The sequence below is a fragment of the Haliaeetus albicilla genome, chromosome 6 (genome assembly GCF_947461875.1).
Source record: "Haliaeetus albicilla chromosome 6, bHalAlb1.1, whole genome shotgun sequence".
Classification (NCBI taxonomy): Eukaryota; Metazoa; Chordata; class Aves; order Accipitriformes; family Accipitridae; genus Haliaeetus; species Haliaeetus albicilla.
Window position 1 is genome coordinate 32191849 of NC_091488.1, and position 16808 is coordinate 32208656.

General features: G+C 46.5%; 2 protein-coding genes across 2 annotated transcripts in view; one reads left to right on the forward strand and one right to left on the reverse strand.

The window, feature by feature from the left end:
• Positions 1–298: 298 nt before the first annotated feature.
• Positions 299–4896, reverse strand: CREG1 (cellular repressor of E1A stimulated genes 1). Its single transcript, XM_069785459.1, has 3 exons — positions 4552–4896; positions 1797–1916; positions 299–484 (listed from the first exon to the last, which is right to left on the reverse strand). The coding sequence occupies exons 1-3, from the start codon at positions 4825–4827 to the stop codon at positions 299–301; spliced, it is 582 nt and encodes a 193-aa protein (XP_069641560.1). The 5' UTR covers positions 4828–4896.
• An 8740-nt stretch (positions 4897–13636) lies between these two features.
• Positions 13637–16808, forward strand: part of RCSD1 (RCSD domain containing 1) — a 35325-nt gene continuing 32153 nt past the window's right edge. Inside the window, exon 1 of the mRNA XM_009921993.2 lies at positions 13637–13831. Coding sequence (XP_009920295.2) covers positions 13826–13831 — 6 coding nt within the window. The 5' untranslated portion in view covers positions 13637–13825. The remainder of the gene's footprint in view (positions 13832–16808) is intronic.

The window sequence follows — 16808 nt, forward strand, 5'->3', positions numbered from 1 at the left end:
ACTGTGCCCACTCTATAGAAGTCTTTCCTCCCAAGAAACTGTATTTAAGCTGAGGTACAAGTGCAGTAAACCATAGATAGTTCTATAGATACTATACTTCATATTGTTAAATAGGGGGATCCCTTAAGAAAACATATCTTATGATTTCAGACACTGCATCCAGTAGACTACTTAGGGAAAAGACATAACTGCATATTAAAAAAAAACAGAGACAGGTAATATATACTGCTAACAGTAAGGTGAAGTTTTACAGGTTCCAAATATAATGAGAGTTAAGCATGCAAAACTTAAGCACTTACTAAGGCTTGACGCTGTAATATTCTTCTGGGGTCACAATCTTCAATCCACCAAAGTAGTCCAGGACCCAAATATTGGTAATGTTGAATTTGGCAAAGAACCAGTTATGATCCTTAGGCCAACTTTCCATTTCAGGGTGGCGACTGAATAAAGCTTTTTTTGCTAAGCCTGCTTCTGAATCATTCACCTAAACAAACCAGCAAAACGTTACAGTAAGATACAGTCATACGATGAAAAATTTTAGCTAAAAACCCCCACTACTGTCTGCACTGTGCTTTTTGCAGCTTAGCCACGTCTTGTCCCAAAGGACTCATTACTGTGGCAGAGTCCACTCATCTTCAGTGTGGTATACAACTGTACATGAGAGACAAAAAACTCCAAGGCAGTTGATTTTAGTATTAAACCAAAAGGGTGCTTTTAAAGTAAGCATGAGCAAGCAAGTACTTCACCAACATAGAATAAATCTTTCAACAAATCACAAAACAGCTAAGTATGGATTCTTTCTGAAGTATTACAGTGCAATGTTTTAGGTGTAATTTTACCTTCTCTGCACCTGCTCACTCAAACAGACACAAACAGATCCAACCCTGTTCAGGCGTATGCAAACGCATGCATACACACACACATACACACACGCATACCCACACACAAATAGGATGATATAACAGAATCCACAGAGAAGGGAAACTGAAATGTGTGACAGCACTTAATATACAATGTTTAAAGGGTTAAATCAACAAGTCAGAGCTCTGGGTATGGTATAAGAGGAACTAATTAAAATAAACAATTCCATTATTGATGAGAAACTCATGAAAGCAATTGAAGGATTGCTGGTGTGTAATGTACAAATATCTGAGGTGTGAAACACCAAATAAGAATTCAGGCTATCATATAAGAGAGAGTAATGATGATTAGTCCTCACCCTCAATCATTACCCTCAATAATGGGATCAAGATCTTCAATGAATAACACATGCAGTTCTAAATTCCTTCTATGGGACACCAAAGTACTGGTGCACAAAAGAATACCGCCATGGCAGCAACACCACCAGATAATACAGTGCACTTTTTCTGTCTCTAATACCTGTAACTTTATAGCTCAGGTTAATATTTACTTCTATAAAGTTCTGGAAATGCATATGTCACACCGCACGGACCAAAGAATTTAACTAAGCAAAAGAGATGGAAAAACCTTCATGCTTCATTCACAAGAGAATTGTCTTAGACTTCATAGTTTCAAAACAAGTCTAGAGGAAGGAGGGGAGACTTCTTCCTTCATTATAATATTGTCCTCCCAAGTTCCTTGCTAAAGACATGCAAATATGAAGTGGTATCTTCATTTTCCTCACACAAACTATGAGCTAGCCTTCTGGTATCATGGCACATAACATCTCTTCGTATACTTTCACACAGGAATTCTAACCTTTCTCTTCTCCATCCGCTAAACAATACTATTTGATGCACACAATCTTGTCCAGTTGTCAAGCTTCAGCTGCTTACCTTCACAATACTCCCACAGAAGATTATGTGGGCACAGAGGGGATTCTGGGGATCATATCTGTGCTTCTTGCAGTAAGGAGTCTGTGCCAAAGACACAGTTAAGGATGCATTTGAATTGATCTGAAATGCAAGTAGTAAGATAAGAGGTTTACATACTTTTGCGAGAAAAATGTCATACCCACCATATTTTCAGCTCTTGGTACTTTATTCAGCTAAGTATTACTGGTAAAAAGAACAAACCTGTCATCATCTTCTCCTAACTATATTTGAAGGCCTACTTAGACAAGCTCTGATTCTGAAAGAAAGCCCAGTTTAGAAGTGTGCTGAATTTTCTTAGCATAAAATGGAAACCTCACAAAACAGCACTCCTTAAAACTCTGAATTCAATATACAGTTGTCCCAGTTTTGGCTGGAATAGAGTTAATTTTCCTTCTAGTAGCTGGTATAGTGTTAAGTTCTGGATTTAGGATGAGAAGAATGTTTATCACATGCTGATGTTTTCAATTGTTGCTAAGTAGTGTTTAGACTAAGTCAAGGATTGTTCAGCTTCTCATGCCCAGCCAGCAAGAGGGCTGGAGGGGCACAAGCAGTTGGGAGGGGACACGGCCAGGACAGCTGACCCAAACTGGCCAAAGGGGTATTCCATACCATGTGATGTCATGCCCAGTATATAAACTGGGGGGAGTTGGCAGGGCGGGGGCGAATCGCTGCTCAGGAACTAACTGGGCATCAGTCAGTGAGCGGTGAGCAATTACACTCTGCATCACTTGTTTTGTATATTCCAATTCTTTAATTATTATTATTGTATTATTGTTGTTGTTATTCTTTTCTTTCTTCCTGTCCTATTAAACTGTTCTTATCTCAAACGACCTACTTTTTTTTCCCCAATTCTCTCCCCCATCCCCCTGGGTGGGGGGAAGTGAGCGAGCAGCTGTGTGGTGCTTAGTTGCCAGCTGGGGTTAAATCATGACAACAGTCTAGCTATTTCACATTCAAATGGTGATATATTCCAATTTACATACATACAGGACAGTACAGAAGACAAGGATATACAGTGAACTTCATTAAGTTAATTCTGGTGGAAGGACAAAGGGTTACTGAAAAGGTAACCAAGGGAGTTTCACAACTGTTGGTAAAACTAGTTAAAACAAAACCAAACAATGCCCCCCCCCTCCCCCCCATCAAAACAAGCCTTCTGGCTGCCCCCAAACTGGTCAGCTCTTTTGAAGTTTAAAGTGGATTTTACAAGTTAGGTTTAAAAAATCCTGAGTATTTAAGACACCTAACTTGAAGAATCCAATTGTCTTTCTAAAACTAATTTGGTGAATGCAACTTGACAAATATTGGTGCAAAACAGGATTGCCTACTGCAGAACGTCACATACTAAAGTTCATTATCTCCCAGCAAAGAAAGTTCGCGTGCTTTGAGAAATTTCACTAAGAGAGCTGATCTCAAAAAGAAACCCCCAAAAGTCACTTAAACACTACGCAGAGCACCACTGAATTGATGAAACAGGAACAACCACCTGACAGATAGGAAGTTGCTTAACTACAAAAAAGCTGACTCATGATTACTCAGCACTATCTCCTGTCAGCCGTCTCCCTTACACGTGACTATCACAGTCAAATGTTTCTGCCCTGTGACAGCAGAATAAGGATCTGTTGAGGAGAAGCCTTCTGAAGGAAAATGTTCATTAGCAGTTTATACCATGATTTTTACATTACTCTGAAAACAAAAGGCTGTAGCTGGGGTGGAGAAAGAAATACTGTAGACGATAAATTAGGCTTCCTACAGCACTTAGATACATAATTAAACTATTTTAATGTAACAAACCAAAACCTGACAGGGAACAAACAAAAAAGGTTTAAAGTAAAACAAATTCTGAAAAATTTCCATTATCTAAGTTTTGCATTTATTTGTTTTACTAATACTGTAACAGTTACTACGACGAAAAAGTGTTCTAATAAAGGAGGCATGGGATCGCTACTTCCCTAACTTTTTAGGCAACTCTCTCTTGACCACAGCCAAGCAAAAGATCTGAGACAAGGCCAGTTAGGCACGCTCAGAGCCTCAGCACACCAGTCTGCTGCCTTTCGTTTCACCTTTATGGTAAGCTCCAGAGATTCAATTACTATTCCTTCAGTAGCCTGTGTAGGAGCCCTCATTGCTCAAGTCCCACGCTGCCAATTTCCAGTCCTTTTGGTATTTTTTGCGACGTTCTCCCTGTTTAAATATTCTGTGGCCCCTCATTTCTCTGGTCAGTGCTTCTGGAAGCCTCAGCCGCTTCCTCTACCAGAGTGTGGCTCAGCAGTTTTTCAGACCACGACCAGCAGGAACTTCTGAGGAGGACTCCTGAGTGTCAGCACAGGCACCACTGCTTATGTTTAGATGTTCAGGGGCTAATAATTGTCCCCAGGGTTCACAAACGAGGTGACAGCCACCGAACAGGCAGTTAGTGCCACTACATTGCCTTCAGAAAACGCTGGCGTAAACCCTGACTCCTACAATTTAAAATTCCAACCACCACCTGCCACCGAGGTGAAAAAGCGCGGGCAACCCAGAAAAACGCCACACCGCATTGTTAACCCTCACGCTTTTAAGTATCGAGCCTCCTGTACTGCGGCCACTATTTGTGCCTGCGGCTCGCACACCCCGGTGCCAGCGCGGATTTTGCAGGGACACCCCCCCCCGCCGTTCCCCTGGGCGCCGGCCGAGGGGGCAAAACCCCGCCCGCGGCCCGGCTGCTCCCGCTCACCTCCAGGTCCTGCACGGAGATCTCCATGTCTGTCAGGTAGAGGTAGGGGACGCCGCTGCCGCTGAACGGCCCGGGGGGCCCGTCGCTGAGGGAGAAGATGTTGGCGAACGGGCGGCCGCGCAGCCCTTCCTGCGCGGAGAGCGTGGCCAGCGCGCCCCAGTCGCAGTTGTGCAGCACGAAGCGGGCCATGCGCGCCGCCTCCTCCGGCGGCGGGATGGCCCCGCCGGCCGCCAGCAGCAGCAGCGCCGCCGCGCACAAGGGCAGCAACCCGACCATCCCGCACCGCCGCCGGCCGCCACCGACTGCCGGGCGGCCCCGGCCCCCACGCCCCCTGTCCCGCGCGGTGGGGAGGGCGGGCCCCTCTGCTCCCCGCCAATCGGAACAAACCTGCCCGCCCTCCTTCACCAATGAGGGCACGCCGGGGACAACCTTGCGGAGTCGGGAAACGAGCCTGTCCGCTGTCGGCCGATGGGCTCGCGACGCCCGCTCCCTTCAGCCAATGAGGGCTGCCGGGAGGCGGGGACAATCCCCACAGCTTTCGTCGGTTGTAAACACCTCTGACGGCGCTGCCCCGCCGTCGGGAGGGGAGGGAAAGGGGCGGTGACACTGATAACGCAGCAGCCAATGAAAGGCCTCTTCAGAACTCTCTGCCAATCATGTTTCGCGGCCGGCCGGCAGGAGCGGCTCGCCCCAGCCCGGGACGTGTCCGAGGGCGGGTAGAGGCGTGCGCAGGCGTAGGAGCAGCCGGGCAGCTCCCGCGCTCGCGGCCTGGCGGGGCCCGCCGGGGGGCGCTGAGGGGACGCGGCCGGACATGGCGGCGGCGGCGGCGGCGGCTGCTCCCGCTGCTCCCGCTCTTGCCGGTCCGAGGCGGCCCGCGGGCAGGTGAAGCAGAACCAGCCCCGCAGACGGGCTCTGCCCACCTGCTGGCACCCGCTGGCTTGGCGCCGAGGTGTTCTGCAAGATCCGAATGAGCCAGCATTGGTCATGGCGTCAGCAGGGAGCCCAGCAGCAGCAGCAGCAGCAGCAGCAGCAGCAGCAGCAGCAGCTGTCCCCTGGCGTTGCTCCTGGTTTGTCTGGCCAGGGAAGTCCCTCAGATCCAAAGGGTGGTTGTGGCACCATCGGCCCCACTATCCCAGGTTACTGCTAAATCCATCTCAAAGGCTGGTTCTGTGTCACCACAAGTATTTGTGGCCCAGCCTTCCCCGAGGAAGACCTTGTCATTTCATTACAGCAAGCAGGGTCCGTCTGAAACTGGTTTGGACTGTAAAGCTCATCATTTGCCAGTAGGCATAGCTCAGGTCTTAGCGCTTGCAAACTGCAGGATGTACGTCAAATCCATCTCTTCTGCAAGACTTGGTTTTGCTAGTTGGAGCAATCTCCTGGCCTGCAGTGCATCACTTACAGAAATAAATACTGAGAGACACCTTATTTTACCCATCGCCTTGTGCTCAGTCACCTTATAAAGATGTGTATAAAGAAATGTTTTTAACTGGAGTAATACTGAGTCTTGATTCGACTTTTCCTAAAAGATGGTGGTTTTCCATTTTTCTACTTCAATTTTACGAAGTGTGTCTACACTACATATATAGCAATGTAGCACAGAGAAACCCAAATTAACTTTCACTCAGTGTATAGCAGGCCAGATGAATCATTTTGCTGGGCTGAATTCAGGAAGGAAAACACACCACACATCCATTCCCTACCATTTATATACTGTCCTGTTGTGTACAGGCAGAACAAAATAATTTTTCCTCCAATATTCCCCTATGCCTGCAAAGTGTGGGCAGAGAGCCTGGCTTTCCCTCCAGGGCACTGACACACGGAGCCTTCCGCTGCTGCCTTCTCCTGTTCTCCTGGCGATGCTTGGGAGAAACTTGTGGGGTTTTATAACTAAAAAGCAAAAAAAAAAAAAAAGAGCTTCTCTGAACCCCTGATGCACAGCCACTCAGCTCAGGTAGGTTGCTGAGCTTGTGAGGAGCAACTGCTCCAGCAACAAAACATATACAAGCAGCCTTGTTTGTGATAGAGGACAAGTGATATTTCAGGGCAGAGTGCTAAGGAGAAAAGCAGAGCAAGAAAAGGAGTGATGTGTGAGAAAAAAGATTGCATGAAAGGTTGTCTTTATGTATGTAGGATTATACAACATATTTGGATGAGGAGCAGCAGTGGAACGTGTTGAAGAGAAAAAGAAGCCCTTCTGCAGCAGTGAAAAGAGTATGGAAGAAAAGGATGAAAACGGTCTAGAGGAAACGGCTTAGGAAAGAGAAGGGCATGAGGAAGACAAAATACAACAAACTCTTTTCATCAGAGATTTTTCTAGCTAAAATAGACACATTATAGCTTCCTCTTTTCTCTCCCCACCAACATGTGTGTGCATACACAGAAACTGCTTGTTTCTCGCCGTTTTCAAGCAGTCCTGCCCTCTGAGAGCCTGGGAGGGTGTCAGTATTTACTTGCTGCAGTCAAAGGGGTGGGGACGGGGGGGACGGGGGGATGACTGTGCGAATTATTTTCCTGGGGAGCAGGAGAGCGTGACAGGGAGCAGACGGGAGGTGGTTGGTGGGTTCAGCACAAGAAAGAAGGGATGCCATGGAGACTATGTGGAAGTAACAACACGTGCCACAGGGCAAAAAAAAAAAGATAGCAAAGACGATAAAGGGGATGAGGGAAGCAGAGCTAGCAATTCTTTTTTTCTTTTATTTTGTTTCAGAAAGAGAAAATGCAGAAAGGGGGAAAGCTTTTAATGTTCTGGAGTTCAGATGTGTGCATTTGCTGAACGTGGCCATCCCTCCTTCGCCAGGAAGGGTGCGCGTCACCGGAGCCGCACAGCCCCTGCGGCAGGAGAGTCAAAGCAAACCTCGCAGAGAGCGTGGAAGATCATCCCGCACTCCCCCTGCCACCCCTGGGACCACAGAGCGGGATCTCAGGGGCCAAGAGAAAATGACCCGTCCAAAGAAAGTCTGCCAAGTTTTCCTCGCCCCTTGCGGCACGTCCGCAGCCATCCCGGTCCGCAGCCGCCAAGGGGTGCTGCTGCCCAACCCCAGCGGCCTGCAGGATTTGGGCTGATGAGTCTGGTGGGAATTGAGAGCTCAACAGGATTTATGGAAGCAAATAGCATTGGCTCTCCGCTACGGAGAACAGGATTTATTAGGCTGAGTAGTCTCTGCAGTCGGCATTGCACACTGGCATATAGGCTGTCTTGCACATTGCACTGAACGAAGGGGGCTTGTTTTGGTCCCCTCTTTCTTGGATGGGTAGCGTGGACTGAACCTGTAGGGTGAGGGATAAGGTCTTTAACTCTTTCAGCTTGCTCTGAAAGGATGTGTTATCTGAAGTAAAGCTCCAGGCTCTCTCACTTCCTCAGCTAGATCTCAGAGAAAAGGAGAAGGATTCTTTCTGTTGTGCTGCAATATGTCTAGGGGCTCCCAGCATCCTTGCATAACAAGGTCAAGAAAGTATTGCTAGCCACTAGTTCTGCTTTTCAACTCATGTGCTTGCTTACATTAAAAAAAGGGTAAATAGACAGTAATCTCTCACCACGGATTGAGCCAGTTTACTCCCTCCGGTGGTTGGCCAGTTCATGGAACAATCTTAATTTCAGTGTGGTTTACATGTGCTGGGTCTTAGGCTGAATCTGGGGGCTGTGTCTCTGGAGAAGGTGTATTTTAGCCAGAAAGTGGGCAAGGTCTCCACCCTGGCTAGCATATCATCCTGCTCTGTCTGCCCTCTTCATAGCTGGTTTTGCCCTGAGCCAGCTCTCTCTTTAGATAGCATGGTTGTTGGATGGGATGGGCAAGCTCTCTCTTCAGACACACAGTCTAGCTACGCGCTGGGCCGGGCTTCCTGTCTAGATCATGCAGTCGTCTGTGAACAGAAACCTTTCTTTGTCCAGATAACGCTTGAGGGCTGTGCAGTCTCACTGTGTGTAGCGCTTGATTTCTGAGCCAGGCCAACTCTCCACATCCAGATGACAGCCAGAGTGATTAAAGTCACTTGCCGCTGCATTTGGCAGAAGTGACTGACCTGTGAGTCAGCTCTGGCAAAACCTGAAGTACTCAGTGCTTTGAAGTGCCAACGCTCGGTGCCGCATGAGACCCACCATGCAAATTGTTTCTAAAAATGTTGGTTAGAGATCTGCCTGAGGAGATATCAGGCCTGACGAACAATGCAGTGCTACTGCTATTAGGAAATGGCACAGAACACAGACCTTTGCTGAACACAAAAAGGAGTTGCGTGCTTGTGCGTAATGCCTTTATTTGTTCTCATCCTCAAAATTCCCAAATTAACTCGGTTGGGAATTTAGCTTCTGACCCTTTCATCAGTGTATTTTTTAAAAGATAGGTAAAATGAATACAGTGTTGGCCTGGTATTCAGGTAGAAGTCCTTTTGCCCTTTTAACACCCACCACACAGGCAGTGACAAGGCAAGCTTCCTCTGTGCATAACCTGCTAGGGACCAGAAATGTTGTCCCATTTTCAGTCAGAAAATCTTGCTGTTCAGTTGGATCTTGGGCTGCATGCTGAGGAAGCTGTTGCAAGGGCCAGCTGTGACACCGCTTTCTAGAACGTTGAGAGATGGGCAGTAGGGCTGGCCTGAGAACAACGTAATCAAAAACGTGGTTGTGTCCAGCACAGATACCTGGAATTGTGTCAGCACCCATGTTCTGACTGTAACTTTTTGTTTGTTTCTATTAAGCCTTATTGTATATTAAAACTAGCAACTGGTAGAGGAATTGTTTAGTCTAGAAGCAAACTGTCAATGGCTGACGCTGATAATATTTGTCCCGTCACTGTATTAGTATAATGGGATGGAGCCATGCCTCTTAATACACCAGCTCAGTTTGTTCTCTGAAGTCAGGTGGATCAGCAGTGAAAGAATTGCTCTCCAAAGAAATTAAGGTGCTGGAAGAGACGACACTAGCTACCTGTACACCACCCACCAGCCCCAGGTGACCTGGTATGAATGAGGGTGGTCTCCCTCAGGGTGATCTTGTTACTATGAGCAGAGCCACTCAGGCAAAGCATCGCAGGTGAAATGCTGCCTGCTCAGTACAGCACAGCATTTTCCTAACTTTACTCTGCTTAGGGACATGGTTTTGCTCAAAGCCTGGGAGTTAAGAAGCCCGGTTAACCTGAACCGTGATGTTAGCACTCAGGCGCAGGCTGACAGCGAGGAACACGTGAAATAATTCAATCCCGAGTTAGTCTCTATCACCTGCTTTTTTATGTGCCCACAGCACAACACACACAGTCTTGCACTCCCTGTCCAATACAGCTTAGCGAGAATCACTTATAACCGTGTCCTTTTTTTTAATTCAAGCATCTTTGGTAATGCAGCTTTCCCATTCACATCAATTCTCAGGGGCGCACAGTGTCTGGCACACCGGTGCATGTGTACGCGTGGATGCTGGCATGTGAGCATGTGTGTGCGTGTGTGCTCTCAGACATGCTTCGATGCAGCTGCAGAATTAGAGCAAAAAATGTTGATGGTACAAAGCGTTCCAGCTGACTTCATTTCCTGCTGATAACTCCCTGAAGGGGAGGGTGAGCCTTAGCATCCACAGCATTAGTTTAATGCTGAGGGGCAAGGGCAGGGTTGGTGGGAGCAGATACTTCAGAACACAGCAGAATGGTGTGTTCAAAAAGCAAGTTTCCCATAGAAAATGCTGTTCACGTTTGCTTCCTGTCAGCTTGCTGTTGTCAGAGGAGCTGGTGTGCAAACCAGACCAAAACAGGATGTTGGCTTTTAGAGTTGATTGATCTTTGAAATGCAAATGCTTTTTTTCTGTGGTTACCTTATCCCCATTTTTTTCAGTTGAGAATTGAGTTGCTTGAGTGGGAACAGGAAGGGTTGAGACCCCATTTTCAGGGGTTCAAAAGCCCAACATGGTAACAGCTGCTGGTTCATAGTATGAATTCTGGAAAATTATGTGGATAGCAGCAGCCAAAGCCAGCCAGAGAGGCAGACAGAACAATCTCAGATACTGGCACTGACAGGTGAGCTCTACTAAACCCTCAACAAATGTCTTAACAAAGTACAGAGATTCAATCTGTCTTGCAGGGACCCACAGCTCCCTCCAGCTTTTGCTCATCCACCACCCTGACAAACATACCTTCCCAATTTCAGCAGCTACACAGACACACCCGAATGAGATGGCTGTGTGGACACAAATATCAGAGTGAAAGTTTCAGAAGACCTCAAAAGCTTTCTTTCCTGAGAGGTCTCTGAACAAAAAATTGCAAAGTCCCTGCATCTCCTTTCTTGGATCTACCACCCTGTGGAGGCCCCATTGTCCATACTTCAAGCCAAAATGCAAGAGGCCAGCAAATATTACACATGGTGTTTCTGAGCAGGGCAGAACTAGTTATGCTACCTCTTTTGCAGGCATGCCAGGATGAAGGATTTCCTTGCACCTCTCCCCCACGTGCTGCCTTGTAGCAGGAGTACCAGTCATTTGTCCTGAAGCAAACTTGCTGGTTTGGCCTCACATATCTTGAAAAGAATCAGCTGGGAAGCTGCAAAACCCAGGGGTCCACAACTGCAACATTTTCTTATTCAAATGAAATTTCCCCCTGGCGTCTGTTTTAATGGCACTTGTGATGACTGCATTTTTTCTTCCTGAGCAGAACAGATGTAGAAACTTTTTTTTGTATATACGAACAAGTTAGTCTCATAGACACTGCTATATCCCAGAAGGTCTGTAAACAGAGATACACACAGAGATGCAGAGAGTCATACTCTAAAATATCTCACGTTCATACTTGCACATACACATCATGTAAAACACCCAGTTCCTCAGTATAACCTCCCTTAATAACATTTGTTACAAGGTTCTTGCAGTTAAAGCATGTGGGTTGTTTGTTTCAGATTTTCTAGTGTTTTTCAGTCCAGAAACAAGAAAGTCTAGAGCAAATCCACACCTCATGTCATCCTGTCTGGAGAAAAATATACACCGTATTTCTGTGTGTTGTCTCCTTGCTCCTTCAGGAAGAAAGATTTAGCATTAATAAACTGAGTACTGTGTACCATGCTCAGAGCAATGGCATTTGGGAATCCTGCTGGCAGAAAAGATTTGCCTTGTGGCAAGATACTTGGGAGCAGAAATAAATAGAGTGAAGAATTGTGGTGGGGCAGCTGCAACTACCTTTGCTTTATTAGTACGGGTAAAGTGATACTGTCTGTGCCTAGCAGTTTCCTTTTCTGTAGGCCTAAGCAAACAGTTTCCTCCACAGTGTACAACCCCTGCAAGCAGAAAGAAAATACTGAAATAGACCCTGAGCGGCATGAAGCAACCACTGGAGGTATGTGATTTTGACGGTCTGTTACGTGGCAGACATCTTGAAAATGACACTTGTGACCAATGCCCACAGTGAATTCCCTGAGCATGAAATCCTCCTTCTGTCCCGACAGCAGGCAAAGCATGGGCAGCTGAAGCATCCTGTCCTCCCTGCCTCACCCTGCTTCTCAGTTCAGTTCCTATCCCCTCTGCTAGGGTACCGTTGTCAGGATTTTAAGAATTCAATAGGATTTCCAAATCAAGAAGGAATTTCATTTTTGTATTTCTTTTCAATTTTTAATCTATTTGCTTGTATCTATAGTTGCAGCATCATCTGGTTGCTTACAGCAGAGGGGTTTCAATTAATCCAGTGTTTCAGCAACAGAAGATTCATTAGTCCTCTTGCCCAATCTCCAGATTGCAGCAACTCAGCCTATCATTATTTTGGCTAAGGACCGAGTAACCATTGTATATTGAATTTGGGAGATCATGAGATCATGATTTAAATCTGCTAATTCCACAGGAGTCCTAAAGCATGCAGTTAACTATACTGTAAGAACAACTACGTTGAGATGATTTATCAGTAACAATAATCTGGGATATCCTGATGGTCACATTTAAATCCATTCTGGAGTGTTTTCTGCCATAGCCAGCAGGGACTTGTGGAACACTGCAAAGGAAAAGTATGCATCCCTTTCAGAAAAGATGCTTTAACCCTCTTCTGCCCCCGAGGTATCACCCCAAAATGACGACATGTCATTGTGTCACTTTGCAGCTGCATGCAAGGCAAGGCAGCCAGCAAATTCCTCTGCACCACCCTGCTCTCAAGAGGTGGGGACTGAAATTCTTGAGAAGGACCATATGCAAACAGTTGCTAAAAGAGATGACTAGTTTACAACACTGCAATCTAAAAGGAAAGGGAAAGGGAAAACATAGCAAAACATTCCTGAGGCTTATTTTTTCCGATCTGAGTTTTTCTACCACCACGGAAGCTTCTCACTTCCAGTGCACAATTCTGCCCTTCCCTGTGAAAGGAGAGAAGAACATCCTACACCTTCTGACCTGGTGATGTGAGGCAGGAATTCAGGGTGGAAGGAGCTAGTCCTGCTTTACAGCTAGCTAGTGACACCTTGCATGGGGACCCTCTGCTTATGCCCACATTTGTACAGCACCCTTCAGAGTGGAGCCCTGATCTCTTGTTGGGGAATCACCCAGCAGCACAGTAGTGCTGCTAGTATTATTGTCACCCCTGGGAGTCCCAGCCATGCACCAGGACACCAAAGCCTTAAATTCTGTTCAAACGCAATAATCACCCTCGCTCTGCTCCTCTTCTGCCTCTCTAACCCCTCTAAAGACAGTCCACTGCTGATTGAAATTACCTAGAATTGTGAAGGAAGAGAGAAGGGAAGTTGCAGTTAGAGGAAAAAAGATCCTCCTCACAAATAAACAACAAGAAAGAGACCCTGCAGAGTTGGAGAGGGAAGTGTGGACAGTGGAGAGATCCAGGCAGAGACACTGGGGGAGCAAATGCAAGCAATGGAGAGAAAGAGGCAAAACGGGGCAGGCGTATGTGGTGGAAATAAAGATAAGGTGGTAGAAAATATGAAGGGGAGAAGGAAAGGAAGGGAGAAAATGCACATGTAGCGTCCCCAAGTTTGGGTGCAGCAGCAGAGTTTGCTGCTTGTTGTCTCCTGAGCCCAGCACTCTGGGAAGGACAGTATCTGTTTAGATTTGCGTCTAAATTTAAACCCTGATTGCCTTGCCTCCCCCTCCTCTCCCCTCCCTCCCTTCCTCTCACCCACCCGCCCTTCTTCCTTGTTCGTCGTGCAGGGCCACTCGCTGGGCTCTGTCAGTTTTCAAGCTGAGCAGCAGCTTGGATATTACATACCCTCCACAGCAGCGCGATTTTGCTCTAGCTCGGCTGAAGTTTTCCCACAGATAAGAGGGAAAGGGGTGGGGAAGAAAGATTGCCCCGAGGACACCTCTCTCTTGCAGGACATGGAGGTAAAGAAAACTTTTATTTCCACTAGCTTGTGACTGGCTCTTCGATCTGCATTAGCTCCACCTTGCAAAGCAATTTCTCACTAAAGGCAGCTCAAAATATCTCTTCGCTGAGGTTCAGATAAATGTCGTTTCCCCCCCTGCCCCTGCCCCTGCCATGCACCTCAGAATATTTTGTGGATTTTAGTCCAGATTTGGAAAGTAAGGGGATCGTATGGGGAGAAATTACATCTGTAAAAGGGGAACGAGGAAAGACTGCCATTTATTTTTTAGTCTCTGGGGTGGGAAAGAGAGTTACATTTTAAAAGGTATCATTTTGAAAGGCGATTTAAAAAATTCAGTAAAAATGGGGACATAAGGAGAAATGAACAAACCATACAGGATTAGCGGGCTCCTTGGGGTTGATTCCTACCCAACCCATGCAGCAGCAGCTGTGATTTGGACCCTAAGCAGTGTGTTCCCCCTGTTCCACGTGGATTGGGTGATCTCACTTTCATTATCAATAGAGCATTTTGGTTCACAAAGATGGCCCAAGAACCGTTGCTTTGGCAAGGTAAATGAGCAGCACACCCCCGGAGGGTTTCCTGTGCCTTTTTCTCCATTCTGCTTGTCCCATGCTTCAGGAGAGCCGGAGGTCTTGTCTCTGGGTGGTCACAGGGCTGGTGGACAGGAGTCAGGCTTCCCTGGTGTTTAAGTCCAAGCCTTCGCCTGCGTAGTACCCTCTTGGGCAAGGCAGTTCAGTTCACCTCCCCTTGCCTCTTTTCCCATTCATACGAAACGAGAGTGATGGTGCTTGCTTCGCTCGTGTCAGACTGGATTCACTAGCTTTTCAAACAATTTTTTAAGCGGCAAAGGAAAAAAAGTATTTTTAGGAGGGCCACGGGAGATAGAGAGGCGATTACAACATTGGCAAAACCTCAAATTACGAAAGAGGACTTTTGTTATTTCTCTCAGCTAAACACAGATCTTACTAAACACTTTATATTATCTTCCCAGAGAAGCCTTCTTCTGCATCTGTGCAGCCCCAGCAGCAGGGGACATGCGACAAAGGCAGGGAACAGTGTGCTTGAGGCACCACTACAATTTTTCTTTGAAGATTTCCAGTGCCTAGCTCAGCTGGGCAGTTCTGATAATGCCCAGGTGCTAACATTGCAGTCCTTGTTACCTGTGCTGGGCTGCCCCCCAGGCAAGGGTTAAAGATCAGGCATGTTCATTACAAGAAAAGTCTTCAACAAACTATCTAAACAGATTTTGTTGTGGAGAAGGACCAAGGAGTGATCAAACCAACTCAGCACAGACTACATGTGGCATGACAAACATATAGCTTTGTAAGGAGTTTTTGGTTTGACAGAGCCTGGATCAGTAACTGTTAACACTTCTTTTATTCTTTTTTGCTATATAGTATCCTGTGATGTCTCAGAGGGGAAGGGGAGTTGAGCTCTTCATTTGTTATAACTGCTGTGCACAGTAAGCTACATATGGAGCAAGGACTAACTTAGGGCTCAAGCAGGTATTTTGTCATGTGGAAGACTCTCTGCTCTCTCCTCTCTACACACACAGGACTGCACCCCTCAAGTATTTTCTGTCATCTGCTGCAGCAGTGTTTCAGAGTAGAAAGAGACAAACCTGCCATTTCCTTTTTGGGAGACACGTGTTACACATACGGCAGGTCTGACGGCCAGGAAGCTAAAAGTTTCCTGCTCTTGATTCTGTCTGTTTACCTCCGCTTCCCACTCTTTCCCCATGTTACCTTGTTTTCTGATAATCTGTAGATTGCTGCATCCATTCTTATTTTTAAAACACCTCAACTCCCAAGACATATTTTAAGTAGCGCACTTGGTCTTCCCTTCCTGCCCTAGCCCTCCAAAAAGGTGGTTAATGTCCCAAAGGTAAGAAGATATTAGACCAAAATAGAGCCAAGAGCAAGAACTTGAGTTCCCACCTGCCAATTCTCTGCTCTGTTTCTTCCTGAGAGCTTTTCACAGGCAGTGTGAGCAGGACCCAGAGACTCGCTACAGCTTTTGCTTTAAAAACAGATTTAATGGTCCTGTGCAACAGGAACGAGAAGTTCTGTCATTTCCCTGTTTGCTTCATCAGTGGCGGGCAGAGCTGCTCCGTGCTTTCCTGCTGGCATAACTGGCAAGCTCTTTGCTCTAGTGGCACACATGAGGATTACCAGCATTAGGGAAAAAAGGGCAGAGGGCTGACCTAGCCAGCTGATTTCCATCACAACTCTGGCAGGAAGACCCTATTTTTGAAAAATCCACAGAAGCAAGATAGTTAAGATCACTTTCTTAGAGTGGTTATGTCGTTTTGCTGCTCCTCAGGGGCTAGTACCTACAGTCTTAGCCATTCTGTCATCAGGAACGTGCCACATTGAAAGCAGTAACTGTAACCATTTAAGATCCCAAAGAGGGAGAAAAAGGCAGCAAAACCCTGTTCTTGCAGTTCCTGTAATTTTGTGAGTCTGCTGATCTTCAGGGTTTTTTTGTGAAGACCCAGCTTTCAGAATCAGTTTTCTTTCCAGTGTTATGACTGATGAAAGGAACTTGAAATCATGAAGCTTGTATCACAGACTGTTACATGAGGAGTTCATATAAAAAATGGGTAAAGCTGGCACTGATGAAAGCTGAGCCACTTGTAAAAAAGCAGCCACTAAACATTCTTCGCACTCATGGTACAAAAAGGATTGGAAATTATTGTGTTGGTTTGTTAGTTTACATCTTCAGATTTGGTCCAAGCTGTCTAATTCCCATAGCTGTACCATACCTTGCTGCAGATGTTGTGAGTTAAGGCATCCACTGAAAGTGCTTGTAGCTTTCTGTAGCCCGTATTCAACAGCAGTCATGGCATTCCTCTTCCCAGCCTCTCTGTAGGAGCTTGGGAGCATGGAGACATTTGAACTTTACTCGCATAGCAAAGGGAAGAAGTCCAAGGCTGAGTTTCACTTTGGTGGCTCCCTATGGCGCGATGGATTCCC